The sequence below is a fragment of the Trichogramma pretiosum genome, unplaced genomic scaffold (genome assembly GCF_000599845.2).
Source record: "Trichogramma pretiosum strain Unisexual culture from Peru unplaced genomic scaffold, Tpre_2.0 scaffold114, whole genome shotgun sequence".
Lineage (NCBI taxonomy): Eukaryota > Metazoa > Arthropoda > Insecta > Hymenoptera > Trichogrammatidae > Trichogramma > Trichogramma pretiosum.
The window spans coordinates 221,568-236,960 of record NW_019640798.1 but is presented as its reverse complement, the minus strand read 5'-3'; the positions used below and the strand labels follow the sequence as shown (position 1 = coordinate 236,960).

The 15,393-nt window shown below is 53.7% G+C and overlaps 1 protein-coding gene across 1 annotated transcript; it reads right to left on the bottom strand.

Annotated features, from left to right (window-relative positions):
* Nucleotides 1-19: 19 nt before the first annotated feature.
* On the bottom strand, nt 20-14,648 carry LOC106658403 (apolipophorins). Its single transcript, XM_014380339.2, has 10 exons — nt 14,279-14,648; nt 11,244-11,455; nt 10,976-11,158; nt 6,343-10,890; nt 2,910-6,265; nt 2,582-2,825; nt 1,451-2,509; nt 1,134-1,373; nt 837-1,049; nt 20-739 (listed from the first exon to the last, which is right to left on the bottom strand). The coding sequence occupies exons 1-10, from the start codon at nt 14,355-14,357 to the stop codon at nt 716-718; spliced, it is 10,158 nt and encodes a 3,385-aa protein (XP_014235825.1). The 5' UTR covers nt 14,358-14,648; the 3' UTR covers nt 20-715.
* Between the last annotated feature and the right edge of the window lie 745 nt (nt 14,649-15,393).

Here is a 15,393-nt window from a genome sequence, read left to right as displayed (position 1 = left end):
TAAGAATTTGAAGCCAATATTTTAAATTAACAAGCTTTTATTACATCGAAAGACTGTTTTTCGTACAATGAGCTCGTTACAGCGCACAAGAAAATCTTGCACTTTTTTACAGAGAGAAACAAAACACGGTACAAAAATATTTTCGGTCAACGTTAGAAAAAATATTACACTTTTAACACATTTATTTATAAATTATGTGTTCATCGTTCGAGCAGGTGCGTGCGTCGATTCCTTTGTGTGTTTGTCACAATCTGCGTCTTGTGCTTTTACATTGGTTTACATTAATATAAAAAAAAAAAATACGTTGTCAATGTATTTCGATTTTTAAGAAGAAAAATAATTCGTGTCATCAGTCAACGTCTAAGTGCGCATATCTCAGGACAATCATCAACTTATTATAAGAGATTATAGCGATAAAATGTTTTTCTTTTTTTTTTGTATTACATAAAAACTTTTCTCTATATGTACATAATTTGATCGTCTTCTGATTAAATGTTTTCCATCGGTAAGTTTTATAACATTATTTAAAAACAAACAAAAAAAATACAAATCAATTGTCATTTGCGCGGTACATAAAAAAATGTATAAAAAAAAACGGCTCAAACAGCGTTACTCTTCGCGGGGAAAAATAACGAATACTCTAGAGCCAATTAATTAATAAATCGTTGTTTATATTACTTAATCAGTCGGCTTGCGGTGCGGTCGCTCGCTGTGCTTACGCAGCTTTTGGCGTTACTCTCTGCAAAACGAAAAAAAATAGACGATGCGTGTGAGTCTCGAAATCGAAATGAAACTCTCCGAAATGGGGGGAAAAAAAGTTGATTTTTTTTGCTTACCTTGTCAACGCGATTGACGATTTTGCATCTAGGACGAGCGACGACCTGAGCGGTGTGGCTGAATCCGGCCTCGGCGCCGCACACGCAGTCCTCCTCAAGCTCGACATTGGCCATGTTCTCGGCTATCCTTCGGGCAGCGACCTTAACGTACTGAGCCTGCTGGTTGGGCTTGGCTTCGAGGAAGTTTCGCGTCTGGAACGCGGTACCGCCGGTCTGCAAACATTTTCGTCGATGAGCGATCGATACGAATATTTTACTTTTTTTTTTTTTTAGTTAATACGAGAAAAAAAAACTCACGTTGATGGCGAAGTTCGCGCAGACATCTTCCTCGTCCAGTTCGATCTCCAACTCGGGGTCGCCCTCGAGCGGCTTCTTTTTGCTGTCGGCGAACGTGTACACGTAGTTCTTGTCCTTGCCGACGACGTTCTTCGCTGGCTTGCCGGCCACTTCGATCTCGGTCAGAGGCGACACGTGATAGTACGTCAGACCCATGCGATTGTACAGGTCGTAGCCGAGAATCAGTCTGTAATCTTGCAACTGCGAGGCACGAAGAGAGAGATGAGTAAAGGCGAAATTTTCCAACAGAAAAAAATCATCGTCGATTATTATCTTACCGAGAACGGAGATAGCGGACTCTTCTCGCAGGGCTGGCTGATGACGCCGACGACGGCCTTGGCGGCTCCCGCTCTGAAGGGATACCTGATGCCGGCCTCGTAGGCGTCCGTGACCTTGAAGGTGCCGAGCTCGACGTCGAGCCTCTGCTTGACGTACTGCACGGTCTTGGGGCCGAAGCCCTTCTCCTCCACGGCCTCGTCCATGGTGACGAGCGGGTCCCGGCTGCTCGGGAAGCTCATGTGGCCGATGTCGCCGCCGCCCTCGATGTTGGCGTTGTTGTTGGACGAGTAGTGCTGGGGCTTCCTGATGGACTCGCCGAAGCCGATCAGGCCGATGTGCACGTCCGTGATGCCGTGCTGCTTGAGCTCGGACTTGAGCTCCTGCATCACGGGCTTGATCAGGTCCTTGAAGGTCTTCTCGTTGTCGGACTCCTGCTCGACGATGAACACGATGTCGGCCTGCTTGGTTGGGATCTTCACGCTGAAGCTGTCGCCGCCGTTGATGCTGTTGTCGCCCACCTTGCACTGGACGCACTCGTTGGGCAGGCTCACATAGACGTTCTTCACGAGGCACTTGGTCACGTAGGCCGAGGCGACGACGCAGGCGCCGTTCTTGTTGCCCGCCGCGACCAGCTGATCGCAGCTGGCCCGGAACAGCCGCGGGTCCTCGTAGTTGAAGCACGGAGTCAGCGACGACTTGCCCGAGAAGTACTTGGTGCAGATCGGAGCTCTGGCGGCCTCGCCCTCCTTGGCCTGGGCAGCCGCGCAGCTGGGATTGAGCTTGTAGGCGTTGACGAGGTCGCTGGCGCTCGCGGCGACTTTGCCGCTCGGCAGGATGTAGTCGTCCGAGGGCTCGTTGTTGGCGTCGCCGAGGAGACCGCGAAGTCTGCCGTGGTAGTAGCCCGAGACTCTGAGGTAGCAGGACATGCCGCCGGAGCCGATGTTGCAGACGAGCTTGGCGCCGTACTTGGAGATGATCTTGCGCAGCGGTGCCGCCAAGTGAGCCATCAGGTTCTTGGTGCTGGCCGGGTAGTCGGCGGGCTTGTTGTTAACGAGCAACTGCAGACGGAGAATAATTAAAATTACACACGAGAATGAAACGAGGCGAGATAAATAAAATGTTTTGCTTACGTTTCCGTTGGACTTGATGGTTATGCTCTCGCCGGGTTCGGTCATGGTCACGCTGACGAGATTGCCGCTCGCGTACTCGCCCACGACCGAGAAGTTGCCGTCCTTCATGTCCTGAGCCAGGATGTAGCTGCAAGCTCCCGTGAAGACGTACTGGCTGCCGTCGAAGGTCACGACGTGTCCGCCGTCCGAGAACGTGCCGTACTTCTTGGCCGGTGGAATGGAGTCTTCCACATCGTGGAGTGGTCTGAGAAACATACAAATACGTCGCATCAGCGTGAAATATTCCCAAGCAGAAACGATATCATCGATTGGAAAATAAGTCAATTACCTGTAAGTGTAGTACAGATCGAAGATGGTCGGCAGTTCGCGATTCATCAGCAGTCTGAGCACGGAGACGCGCACGGTCGACAGACCGGGCAGTCTGCGCAGGTAGCTGATGTCGAAGGGCAGCTGCGCCTCCAGGAAGCCGAATACGTTCTCGGCGGTGGCGTGCGACTGCACGAGGGCCAGCAGCGAGTGAATCGCGCCCACCGTCTGCGAGTAGATCTTCTTCAACTCGCTGCCGTTGTCCACCTTCTCGTGTCTCGCGTGCTTGATGACGTACGAGTAGACGCTGCCGAACAGGTCCTTGAGCTCCTGCGTCGGCAGGATGTTCTTGATGTTGTTGCAGAACTCCTCGATGGGCGCTATCACGTAGTCGGGTATGCGATAATTGACGGCCTCCTTGTAGAGGTTCTGGGCCATCTCGTAGACGGGCAGAGCTCGCACCTGCTGCGAGAGCAGCTGCACGAACTCCTTCACCTCCTTCTCGATCTGGCTGGCGCCCTTGAGCACGATCTTGGCCACGTCCTGGACGATGTCCGAGGCGACACCGACGATCTCCTCGATGTCCTTCTGGTGCTCGTTGACGATCTTGAGGATGGCCTCGGCGTAGGCGGTGGCCAATTTGGCCACGGAGTCGGAGATCTTCACGGCTACCTGGAAGATCTTGTCGAAGGATTCCTTGAGCTGCGGATAGGTGGCTTTCACGGCCTCCTGGAACTTGTTGCAGATCTCGTTGAGATGGTCGCGCAGCTCCTCGTAGTGCTCGGCGAACTTCTTCACGGCCTCGGTCACCGCGGCGATGATACCGCCGAAGGACTTGTTCAGCGACTCTTGGATCTCCTTGACTGCGGCGTCGGCGTGCAGCTCGTTCTTGAGCTTCGTCAGCTCACCCTCGAAGTAGGCGATCAATGACTTCAAGCTCGGCTGAGCCTTCTTGAGGTGCTCGAACAGATCGCCGAACTCGACCACGACCTCTTTGCCGATCTCCTCGCCCACGGCCTTGACGTCCTTCACGTGCTGGATCAGATGCTCGCGCACCATGTGTGCGACCTCGATGATGTTCTTGCTGCTGTAGGCGAAGTCGGGCTTCATGAATTTGCCCTCGTCCAGGTGGATCAGCAGGTGGAACAGGTCCAGTTTGGCGCCCTGCTTGAAGGCGTCCGCGTGAATCTCGGCCAGCTGGCCGAGCACGACCTTGCCGTTGGCCGTCAGCTTGTTCTTGTCGTCGTCCTTGGTGCCCAGATCGAACTTGAAGCTGTTGTAGTCCTTGACCTCGAGATTGGCCACTCGGGGCTTGTTACCGAGCACCGCTGCTTCGGCAGAGACTTTTTGGGCGTCCTTGGCGATGTCGATGTTCATCCGGTACTTGAGCAGATCCTTGCCCGGCACGTAGACGTAGACCTCGACCTTCTTCGGGTCGGCCGTGAAGTCGGCGCCCAGCGACTTGGGCTGCTTGGCCTTGTCGGTGTAGTGGAGGGTCGCCCCGACGTCGATCGACGACGACGACACCGCGAAGTGATTGTCGGACTTGACGTCCAACTGCTGGCCCTTGCTCAGCACGTTGAAGTTGCCGGTGACGTTGTAGCCCTTGGGTATGGCGGAGCGAGCCACCCGGGCATTGACGGTGATCTTGTCGTTCTTGCTGGCGAACACGTCGAGATCGACGTTGCCCGTGAACAGCTGCTCGCCGACGCCCGCGAGCATGTTGCCCTTGACCACGAGATCCTTGGTCTGCGTCGGGTAGGTGAATTTGGCCTCGCCGTTGATGCCCACGGTGTTCTTGTCGACCTTGACGTCGCCCGCCAAGACGAGGCTGGTCTTCTCCGTGGGCTTGTTCTTGCGGTCGAGATAGAGCGACACGTCGATCTTGTAAGCGCCCGAGTGCTTGATCGCCGGTATGTCGTGGAAGGCCACGACGGCCAGCTCGCGACTGGGCAGCGAGAGCACCGCGGCGGACTCGCGCTTGTTGACGTACACGTGGTAGTTGTACTGGGTGCGGTCCTTGGACGAGTGCAGGTAAAGATTGGCCTGATGATCGAGCGACAGGTCGGCGTACTTGGTGGTCGTCTGCAGGCCGAACTCGATCGGCACGTTGAACTTTTTGAGATTCACCTCCACCTGGAGATTCTGATTGAGGTAGGAGCGTTTGTCCGTGTTGAGGGTGGACTGGAGCTTGAAGTGGGCGCACTCCTTGCTCTGCTCGCAGTAGCTGTTGAACACGTGCACCTCCTTGTCGGACAGCTTGAGCTCGCCGACGATCGCCGCGGGCCCGAAGCTGGCGTTCAGCTTGATGGCGACGCCGACCTCCTTGTCGGCCTCGCGCGTCAGCTGCTTGCGCACGTACTTGAAGGAGGACGACTTGGTGTCCTCGCCGATCTGCAGCTGGCCGCTACCCTCCAGGGTGAATTTGCCCGCCTCCTCCTCGTCGTGCTTCTTGTAATTGGTGCTGCCCGTGACGAGGTTCTTGCCGTCGCTGGTCACGGTGACGAAGATACGGCGTCCGTCGCCGTTGCTCGGCTTGTTGGCCACCTCGGCGTGGATCTTGCGATGCTTGAACTTGTCGCTGTCGAAGTTCAGGCTGACGACGAAGTCGTCGACGCTCTCGAGCTTGACCTTGCCGTCGAGGGTGACGAAGCCCTTGGGCGTCGCGAGCTTGTACTCGCCGGTGTACTCGTTGTCGCCGAGCTTCTTGAATTTGGCCAGCAGCTCGGTCGTGCCCGCCGGACAGGTGAACACCAGGTGGATGCCGGGATTGTCCTGGTTGAGCTCGATCTCGGTCGTCTGCGTGTACTTGACGCCGTCGACGGTCAGCGCCACGTCGGTCTTTCTCGACTTGTCGCCGTCGCGCTTGTGCTCGCCCTTGATCTCGACGCTCTTGACCCTCTCGAACGGAGTGGAGAATTTGCCGTCGACCGAGGCCTTGGACAAGTCCGTGTTCCATTCGACATTGAGATCGTGGGTGAATCCCTTGCCGCCCAACTTGTAGAATCCCTGCCTGGACAGCTTCTTCTGCTCGCCGGTCAGGTCGTGATGGTGATCGTCCTGGATCTCGAAGTCGGGCTTGCCGTCGGTCTTCAGCGTCAGATGGAAGGTACGATCGAACTTGCCCTGATCCTCGTAGTTCTCCTTGCCGGTCTGGCGCCAGTGCGTGTGCAGCTTGATCTTCTTGTCGTCGTTGTAGGTGAGATTCTTGTACTTGATGTACTCCCAGACGCCGCCCTCGTGCGCCTGCTCCAGCACCGTCTCGTCGTATGTGAACACGAAGTTCTTCAGTTTTTCTGATGGGAATTTGCCGGTCACTTCGCCCTTGAACACGCCCGGTTTGTCGACGTTGTTTCCGCTTGCCCACAGCATGTCACCCTGAAATTGGACACAAAAATTGTGATATCTTGGTTATCAACGAATTGAATCGTTATCGATATAGAAATTCAACGTACCACCAATTCGATGTCGCTTCCACGCGAGATTCCTCCCTTGAGGTAGAGGCTCTCCTTGTCGTACTCCGAGTTGACGAAACCTCCCAAGGTGGTTCCGATCAAGCTACCCGAAAAGCCAACGTCGACGGCGCCCGATTTCTTCTCGGAATCCGGTTTGGCCTCGTGCTTGGCCTTGATCTTGGTGCCGAAGTCCTTTCCGTCGCTGTGAATGTACTTGATGTCGTAGACGGTGTCGAACAGACGCTCTTTGGCGTTGGCGACGTTGACGTCGGCCGAGGCGACGATCTTCCTCGTCTCGCCGCCCTTGGTCACCTGATCGGCGACCTCGCCCTGTGCCTTGACGGTCAGCTTGTCGTCCTTCTTGGTGGCGGCGCGATTGGCCTTGACGGTCAGGTGGCGGCCGTTGGGCAGCGTCACCTCGAGATCGATGTCCTGCTTGCCGTTCAGAAAGTCGCCCTGGCGCGTACCCTTGACGTTGACCTCGGTCTTGTAGCTCAGGATCTCCAGGACGTTCTTGGAGTCGAGCGAGGTCTTGGTGAAGTCCGAGTTGCTCGACAGCTTGATCTTCTTGCTGGGCTCCTTGTCGGCGTCGTAGGCGAGCTCGAGATTGGCCACGTGCTTGGATCCTGCGACGCTCACGTCGCCGGTGCCCTTGATCTTGCGATTGATCTTGGGTATCTCGATGTTGATGTTGCCGCTGCCCTTGCCGTCCTTGTAGCTGAACTGGCCGTTGGTGACCAGGTAGCTCTTCAGATTGAGCACGAGGCTGCCGCTGGGCGCCGAGCCCTTCTTCACGTTCAATTTGTAGTCGACGTACTTGATGCCGTTGGCGATGATCTGTACGTGATTGTTGACTTTGTCGGGATTGCACTCGAGACCGGTGTCGACCTTCAATTTTTTCCCGTTCAAGTTGATGTCGGCGTCGACCGCCACGTTGATGTCGTTCTTCTTGGTCTGATGCTTGACCGTGGCGTCGGCTTGATAAGTACCTCCCGGTGTGAGTTTCAGGGAGTTCTCGAATTTGCTCTTGCTCTCCTCGAGGATGGTGCGCTTGGCCAAGAGCTTGACCTTGTTCTCCAGCACGTCGGCGCTGAAGTCGATGTCGTAGTCGCCCGGTTTGTTGGCGTTCACCTTGCCGTTGAGCTGAGATCCAAGTTTGAAGTTCTCGTACTTGACGTCGACGTCGGCGTTGACCGAGTTCTTGGTCAATTTAGCGTCGAGTTTGACAGCCAGGCCGACTCTGGGATAGGCGAGCTGGTTGTTGGTCGACAAGGAGAACTTCTCCGGGTCCGGATTGAGCTCGGCCTTCTGCACGAGCAAGAGACGATTGTTTTCTGATTTGAGATCGGGTCCTTGAGTGAAAGCTAATTTATGATCGAAGGTGGACTTTTGCAGGTTGAAGTCCCATTCGAGGCCGAAGCCGTTGGCCGGATTCTTGTCGGGCAGGGCCGAGGCCACCAGAGTGTAGTGCAGCTCGCCGAGTTTCTTGCTGTCGACCTTGAGTCCCAGCTTCTCGTCGGCGTAGCCCAAGCTGATGTCGACGTTGACGGAGGTCGGCGTCACGGCGGCTTTGCCGTCGATACCGACGACCTTGCGGCCGTTCGAGACGAGCTGCACGTCGTTGAAGGCGTACTTCTTGCCGCCCTCGTGATCGGCCACCTCGATGGTACCCTGTACCTGGTGCATCTGGCCCTTGTTCTTGGCCTTGCCACCGGCCAGCTTCTCGATGTGCTCCGGCACCTTGTACTCGAGGATGGGCTTGTACTTGTTGCCGCTGATGAGCTCGACGCCGCCCTTGGCGAAGTACTCGATCTGGTCGTTCTTGACGGTGACCGTCACGGTGTAGTCCTTGACCAGAGCCTCGGCCGAGGCCTTCTTGATCGGCGAGTCGAAGGCCACCTTGAGCTTGAGATCCGGATCCATGGCGGCCTGAGCCGTCAGCGAGACGAATCTCGGCGTTCGGCTGTTGGGCGTCTCGAGGACGATCTCCAGGGAGCGATCCTTCGGGTTCTTGTTGTTGTAGAGGGCCTTGAAGTGATAGCTGGTCACGTCGTTGTTCTCGATGGTCGCGTAGAATTTGAACGGTCCGCTCAGGGGATAGAGCGGCTTCTTCTGCAGCGACGCCACGTTGTCGTACGGGTAGGACAGATGGCCGCAAACGGTGAGTCCCAGCGGGGCGGTGAACTGATCGAAGCAGTCCGATCGGTCCTTGCCCTTGCTGAACTTGACCGGGGTGTACTTGTCGGCTTTGCCGTTGCTGAAGAGTACGTCGCTGGAGACGTTGATGATCTCCTGCTTCTTCTTGGGCAGCCCGAGGGTGACGTCGACGCCCTTGCCGTCGAGCACCTTGACGTTGAGATCGTAGCCCGTGGCGGTGTGCAGAGTGGTGACGAGACGTATGCCGGACTCGGAGCCGAAGCCGTCCTCGACCTTGAGGTCGCCGACGAACTCGATCGAGGCCGAGGGCTCGAGGGCGATCTTGAAGTTGGCGTTCTTGGGGTCGGCCAGCATCTGCGAGATGTCGATCTTGGTGTTGGTCTTGCTGCGCACCACGCTCGAGCCGGTCATGCCGAGGTTCAGCGACAGACCGAGGGCCGTCGGGTAGACGAACTCGGCCTCGAGGAAGTGCACGTGATTCTCGATGTCGTAGTTGAGATTCTTGATCTTGCTCACGCCCTGGTCGAAGCGCTCCAGAATTTTGTCGATCACCTGCTGGGGCGTGTAGGACTGGCCGGAGCCGCCGTAGCTCAGGAAGGCGATCTCGACGCCGAACAGCTTGATGGACAGGTCTAGGTCGAGATCCTCGTCGACCTCGTTGTCGCGCAGCTGCACGCTGTTGGCGAACTTGTCGAGGTCGGCCTGCTTCACCTCGCGCTTCGACCTCTTCTCCAGACGCTTGCTGATGTAGTTCGACAGACTCTTGAGCTTGCCGTAGCCGGTCTTCACGGCGTCCTTGGGCTTCTCGTTGGGCACGACGCCCTTGGGCCCGAGGAAGTGCTCGATCACGCGGTCGAGATTCTCCGCGCGACCATTGAGCTCGAGGAAGTTGAACGAGTGGCCGAACAGCTCCGTGGTGAGATTGAGAGAGGCCGAGCGCGGCACAAAGCTGTTCTGGCTGAAGATGACGTTGCTGTCGGCCGTGGAGCCGACGCCGAACGCGTCGAAGTCGTAGGAGAGCTCGTTGTTGAAGGAGAACTTGCGCCAGTCCTCGGGGAACTTGGTGCGCGGCTTGATGTTCTCCAGGTGGGCCTTGGCGTGCGCCTTGAACGGATCTGCGGAGGCGCGAAGATTGCGCAGATGCGACTGGATGAACGAGCCCACCTGGTAGACCTTCTCCTGGTCGAGGACCTCCTTGATCTTGGCCGCGGCGGCGGCGCACGGGCAAGCCACGAACGCAAGGTAGGCCTTGATGCGGATCTCGCTGTCCTCCTCCTGATCGGCGAACGGCTTGAACAGGATCTTCTTCCAGCTCATGGCGCACTTGGTCGGGAGCGCCTCGATGGCGGCCACGCGCACGCGATTGCGCACCTTCTTGTCGGCGGCGATGTTTGCGAGTTTTGTGGAGGTGGCCTCGTCCAGGTACTTGGCGTTACCGAGGGCCTTGAGCGCGGCTATTACGAGATCCTCGTCGGCGCGCTTGTCGGCCTTGCCGTCCTTGACCTTGGACGCGATCTTGGCCAGGGCCGTCTTGACCTCGGGCACGTTCTCGCAGACGTGATGCTGGCAGTACTTGCCGATGATCTGGCCCACGCCGAGGTAGCCGATGCGGTGGAGATTGGGCTGGTCGAGGAGGGTGACGATGGCCGTGACCGAGGGCAGATTCACGTGCTGGATGAAGGCCAGACTGGCGTAGTAGAGGAGCGCCTGGGCGTCGCTGATCTCCTTGTTCTTGATGAGCTCGACGACGACCTCGGCGGCCTCGCCGGTTCCGGTGCGGTACAGGGCATCCAAAAGGACCTTCTTGTCCTTCTCCTTGTCGTAGCCGGCGCCGGCCTTGATTCTGTGGTAGATCGTGAGGATGTCCTTGCGGTTGCTCGTGCGCAGCACCCTGATGAGCTCGGAGAATTTGCGCGCCTCCTCGGGTCTCACGGCGTCGGCCGAGTCCTTGTGGATGGCTTGCAGAGCTTTCTCCAGCGCGTCGACCGACGACTTGACCTGCGGATGAGGCACCTGGAAGATGAGCGACTTCGGCTGGCTCACCGGAGCCGCTGGGGTCGCGTCGTCCTTGGCGCCCTTCAAGGTGAGGGTGGTCTCGACGATGGTCTTGGCGCCGGCGTCGCCGTTGCTGAACGGCCGCAGCTTGTAGGTCTCGGTCGAGGTGGCTTTTTCGAGGATGCCGGCCTTGAAGCGCTGCTCGACCTTCTGCTGCGAGCCGATGATCGGCGTCGAGGTGACGCCCGCGGCCGGGTTCACGATGCCCGAGAACAATCCTTGTTTCACATTCTCTCTGTTGGAGCAGCTATTTAAGTTTTTGTTCTTCTGCACTATCTGGACGTCGCCCTCCTTGGAGAAGGTGAAGTCGGTTATGCAGCCTCCGAAAATGTCGACCTGTTGGAAAAAAACGACGTACGTATTTATTTCAAGAGAACTGCGAAGTTTGCTTAAAATGCAAATTCTGGAGCGAATTATTTACCTCGTGTCGTGTGGTCGAACCTTCGTCTTGCAGAACGGAGGCTTGCAGCAGTGAGATCACGGCCCTCTTGATGTTCAAGGAGGCCTCGGTGTCTCCGGCTTCGGCGCATAGCTCCGTGTCGATGTGCCCGTGATGATAGTTGAACTGGAGCGCGTGTTTCTCCACGTTTTGATTGGAAACGGGCTGTGCGGCACGGAAAAACATAAAAAATGTATTTTTTTTTTTCATAATGTACAAGTATTTCATAGATCCGTATCATGCTACTTACGGCTCCGTTAACTTGGACATTCTTCAGTCTGACTTGTCTGATGCAGTCGGGCTTGATGGCCACCTCGACGTCGGCTTTGAGCTTGAGCTGGGCGTCGCCTTGGCCCTCGCTCACCGACGTCGTCGACGTGCCCTCCAACGCGTAGGAGTACGTCTGTCCCTCTTTGTAGGATTTGTCCGAGTGCATGCCATGGCACCCGGTCGTGCATTTATCTGCGACAAAAAGAAGAGGATTCAATCGTAACGCATCTCCGTCCGCGAGTCACGAGTAAAAACAATGAAGACGCGATGGAAAAAAATCAACCGCGCCAATTCGACGTCGTAGACGTAAATTATTCCGAGTTATTATGCGAGTATTATATTCGATAGAGAATTAGTTTCTCGGTATAATATCAATAATAAAATATGCTAATCATCGCGTGGAAATGTTTAGCGGTTTGCGCTGTTAAAAAAAAAAAAAATAATAATAAAAAAAACAGGATACATTCAATCTCCACGGCATTAGATAATGATGCGAGAGAAGAAGAAGCTCGCAGACACGCGCGCATACATTAGTTTCATTTATGTACATGTTTGTGTATATGTGTAGGCTAACACACTCATTGGTTAACAAGAGAGAGAGAGAGAGAGAAAAGTTCAGTAGCGGGGTCAGCAGCGATAAATCGATAATCGGCTTGACTCTCGTCGTGACCCGTAATCTCGCACACACACACACACTAAATATGTTATTTTTACAGCACACATTTCTCGAAGATAGCGGGAAAAAATCCAGCGCGGCCGCGTCAGTGCAATATAATATGAGTCACGTGCCAAGATCGATACACATAAATTGTATTTCACACGCAGCAGCAGCAGCAGCAGTAATGCCATCGAATTTCAGAAGAAATCTTTTTTATTCGAATGTCTATGTGATATATATCCTATGCTGTATCATATCAGTGTTGGTCTCGGCTTCTCTCTCGCTCGTTTCTTCGCTCTTGTTTATCCGTCATTTATCAAAGAACCGATAAACAAGGCAAAGCGAGAAAGAGAGAAAAAAAAGCTCCAATTATCAACAATGTATATAAGCAAGCGAGAGAAAGAGCCGAACGATGAATTTTTATCAAAAAGGTTAAAGTCGCCTGAATGTCAAGCATGCATAAACGATCGCATATAAAATGTACACCCCTTCGCGCGCTCGATCAACATCAGCAGCAGCAGCACATAATTCATAATTGAAAATAATCCATCATATCGCGGAGAGACGCGAGGAGGAGGCGATTCATCTTTTATACTATGGAAAACGAGCGAGAGCTGAGAGGCTTGCGTAAAAATGTTTATCAAGCTCGAGCATTATATATATCTACGATGATTTTTCCGTCGTGCAAAAAATTTTAACCCGAGCATAATTGGCGCGAACGTGTTGTTTTGAAGCTCGCGTCGTCGAAAGCTCGATACAGCGTTATTATATCGCGCTGACAAATGCTATCCGCGCGCTCGAGGATAAAGCGAAATATTAAAAATATTTTAATCAATTGTACGAATCGATGCACTCTGACCCTGCGCGCGCGCGCGCATTGAAAAAGAAAATGAAAAGAAACTCGTCTCGTCGTCGTCGGCATAAAACTCGATCGTTATCGGCATTGACTGCGTTATATAGAAAAAAATTGGGCGAGTGCAGCAGCAGCAGTTGTTATTGTTGTTGTTGTTGTTGTTGTCGACACGATCGTCGTTTCGGTGCTTGCACCGATTGACGCGTCACAGGTGTCTATTCACTCTCGGCTCGACCGCATGCACAATACACCCCATTGAATCGGGTTTAATAGTTTTTATGAGTGCAATTTGATTTTACGATAGTAGGTTTGGAGGCGGCGGCGACGGCGGCGACGTCGCGATACGTAGTCGTCGTTTTATCCGCGCAGATTGACAAAGCGAGAAGTACATTATACGCTTTGAGCTGCCACCACAGCTGCTGCTGCTATTGCTGCTATAGAGAACAGAGCATCATGGAACTCGCCGCCGCCGGCCGGGGAGATCAATCTACCAAATGTCCGGTCGAAAGTGTATACATACACACGTTATTATATGTCGTGCCTGCTGTGGCTGCTGTGTATCTGCGCGTATGTATGCACGGGGCTGCTATACGGCGCGTAATCATTTCATTAGTGCATGGGACCTCATTGGGTGCGCTTTAGCAGCCGAGTGGAGCTTTACTCTCTTTTACTCTCTCTCTCTCTCTCTCACTCTATGCACTCGTTCGTGACTCTCTTTTTCTCTCTCTCTCTTCCCATCGTTTACTATTTAAAGAGAACGACCCCTTTGTCAGGCCGTTACGCGCAAGCTGCGACGGCTCGCGAACGTTCTAGATCGGGCGCGACGCGATCACTCGCATTGATACGTACGGATCGAGCAGCGATCAAATTTCAAGTGGCTCTGTGAAATGGGGCCTGGTGTACTATGTGGTCGATCGTAAAAAAAAAAAAGTCAAGAGGATGACGATGTCGATTGATGCAGCTGCTGCTGCTACCGATCTCGTATACGTACACGGCAATTGGGCCCTTTTGTAAATCGGCATCATAAAAGTCGGATCGCGCGCGAGCGAAGCATCGCTCGACGATTAAATTAATACGAGCGGATGCGTTACTTTCGACTTGACATTTAAGATTTAAACTGCCGCCGATCGCTCGGAAGCAAATGTAATCGCTCGTATTATGGGTAGAGAAAAAATTTACACGTACGGCAAATGTTTCAATTAAATTGTAGTTGGAAAGATTTTCAAAACTAACACTGATTTTAATATTCGACCGCGCATAAATCGGTAAATGGCAGGAGTTCGGTAACGAAGCCCAGCGCGCGCACTCACGGGCATTGAAATCTCTCTCCCTTCGAGTATGCGATCGAGGCTCTTTTTAAGCGGTATAGTCAATAGCAGCGCGATTTTTCGTGCAAAGTATCAAGTTACCATGCACAAGACAATCGCGCGAGTTTTGTCAAGCAAAGAGAGAAGATTTATTTCTTTGATTTTAAATAATAAACAAAGGCAAAAAAGAAACTCACTGGAATAGGAAGGCTGTGCCAAGAGTAGCAGCGAGCAGGCTATGAGACCCGCGGTCCATAGCCGGGGTGGGTGTCCCATGTCTGCGCTGTCTGTGTTGCCGGTCGCCTGCCAGTAACGTAAATGATTCCGCGGGTCCGACTGGCTGAATATATAAATATATCCTAAAAGTAGCAGTGGATGCCTCGAATAAGGAAGGGAGCAGTCAGTCAGCAGCGGCGGTAGTAGAGCAGTAGCAGCGGCAGTCAGTAGTGGTGTGTTAGCTCAACGAGCTTCCACTCGTTTCTATGGAGAAAAACAGAGGCACAGAGCACGAGAAAGAGCAGAGCCGATAAAAGTTTGTTTTTAGCGGGGGTACGAGCGCTCTCCGTTGAGAACACCACAGACTCCGAGGCTTTCTTGACAGCTTGCTTTTATGTTCTCGATTCCCCTCCCTCTCTCCCACGCGCGCCGACGACGATCATCCCTACTCGACTGTTCGCGCAGCAGCAGCAGCATCTCTTGCTCTGTCTCTATCGTTCTTTCTCTCTCTCTTTCTCTCTCTCTCTCTAATGATCCAATAATGTTGACTAAGTGTTGCGGGATTTACGCTCGCACTTGTTGACCAGATGCTGCTGCTGATGCTGCTCGTGTCGATAAACCATCGCGAGAAATGACCACAGGCCAATAAACCACCCCCGGCTAGCATACGAGATCTTTCTCACGATTTTTTCCCTGAAAATGTTGTCTTGTTGTTGTTTGTGTTGCTATTTTGGCCTCGATGTATACTCTAGTCTCTGTACCAATTCCTTTGTACCGATTCCAAGGTCGTTAACCTGCTTTATGATTTTTATCCCCCATAAGGGGGAGAGTCAAGTCGTATTGCTAGGCACGTTTTTAAAATTCGGTACAATGGGTCCGAGAGCACGACAAAGAGACTACGATCGAGAGAGATGATCGTGTGTTTGTGTTGGCAGTTTTGCGCCCGAATGCGCGCGACGTTTCTTTGTCTGCCGATCTCTAAGCATCGCGAGGGGGGAACCGAGCTTCGCATACGTACACGCGCTATGAGGTTTCTGTTTTGAAAAAAAGAGTCCCCGAGCGGCGCGTCGCGCGCGCGTGACTCAACCGTTTTTTG

Bases quoted from the DNA above. Each gene is read 5' to 3' on its own strand.
- LOC106658403 (XM_014380339.2), bottom strand. From the start codon at position 14,357: ATGGGACACCCACCCCGGCTATGGACCGCGGGTCTCATAGCCTGCTCG. The intron at 6,266-6,342 runs GTACGTTGAATT...GTCCAATTTCAG, and splicing joins GAAGCGACATCGAATTGGTG to GGTGACATGCTGTGGGCAAG. The intron at 2,826-2,909 runs GTAATTGACTTA...TATGTTTCTCAG, and splicing joins GATCTGTACTACACTTACAG to ACCACTCCACGATGTGGAAG.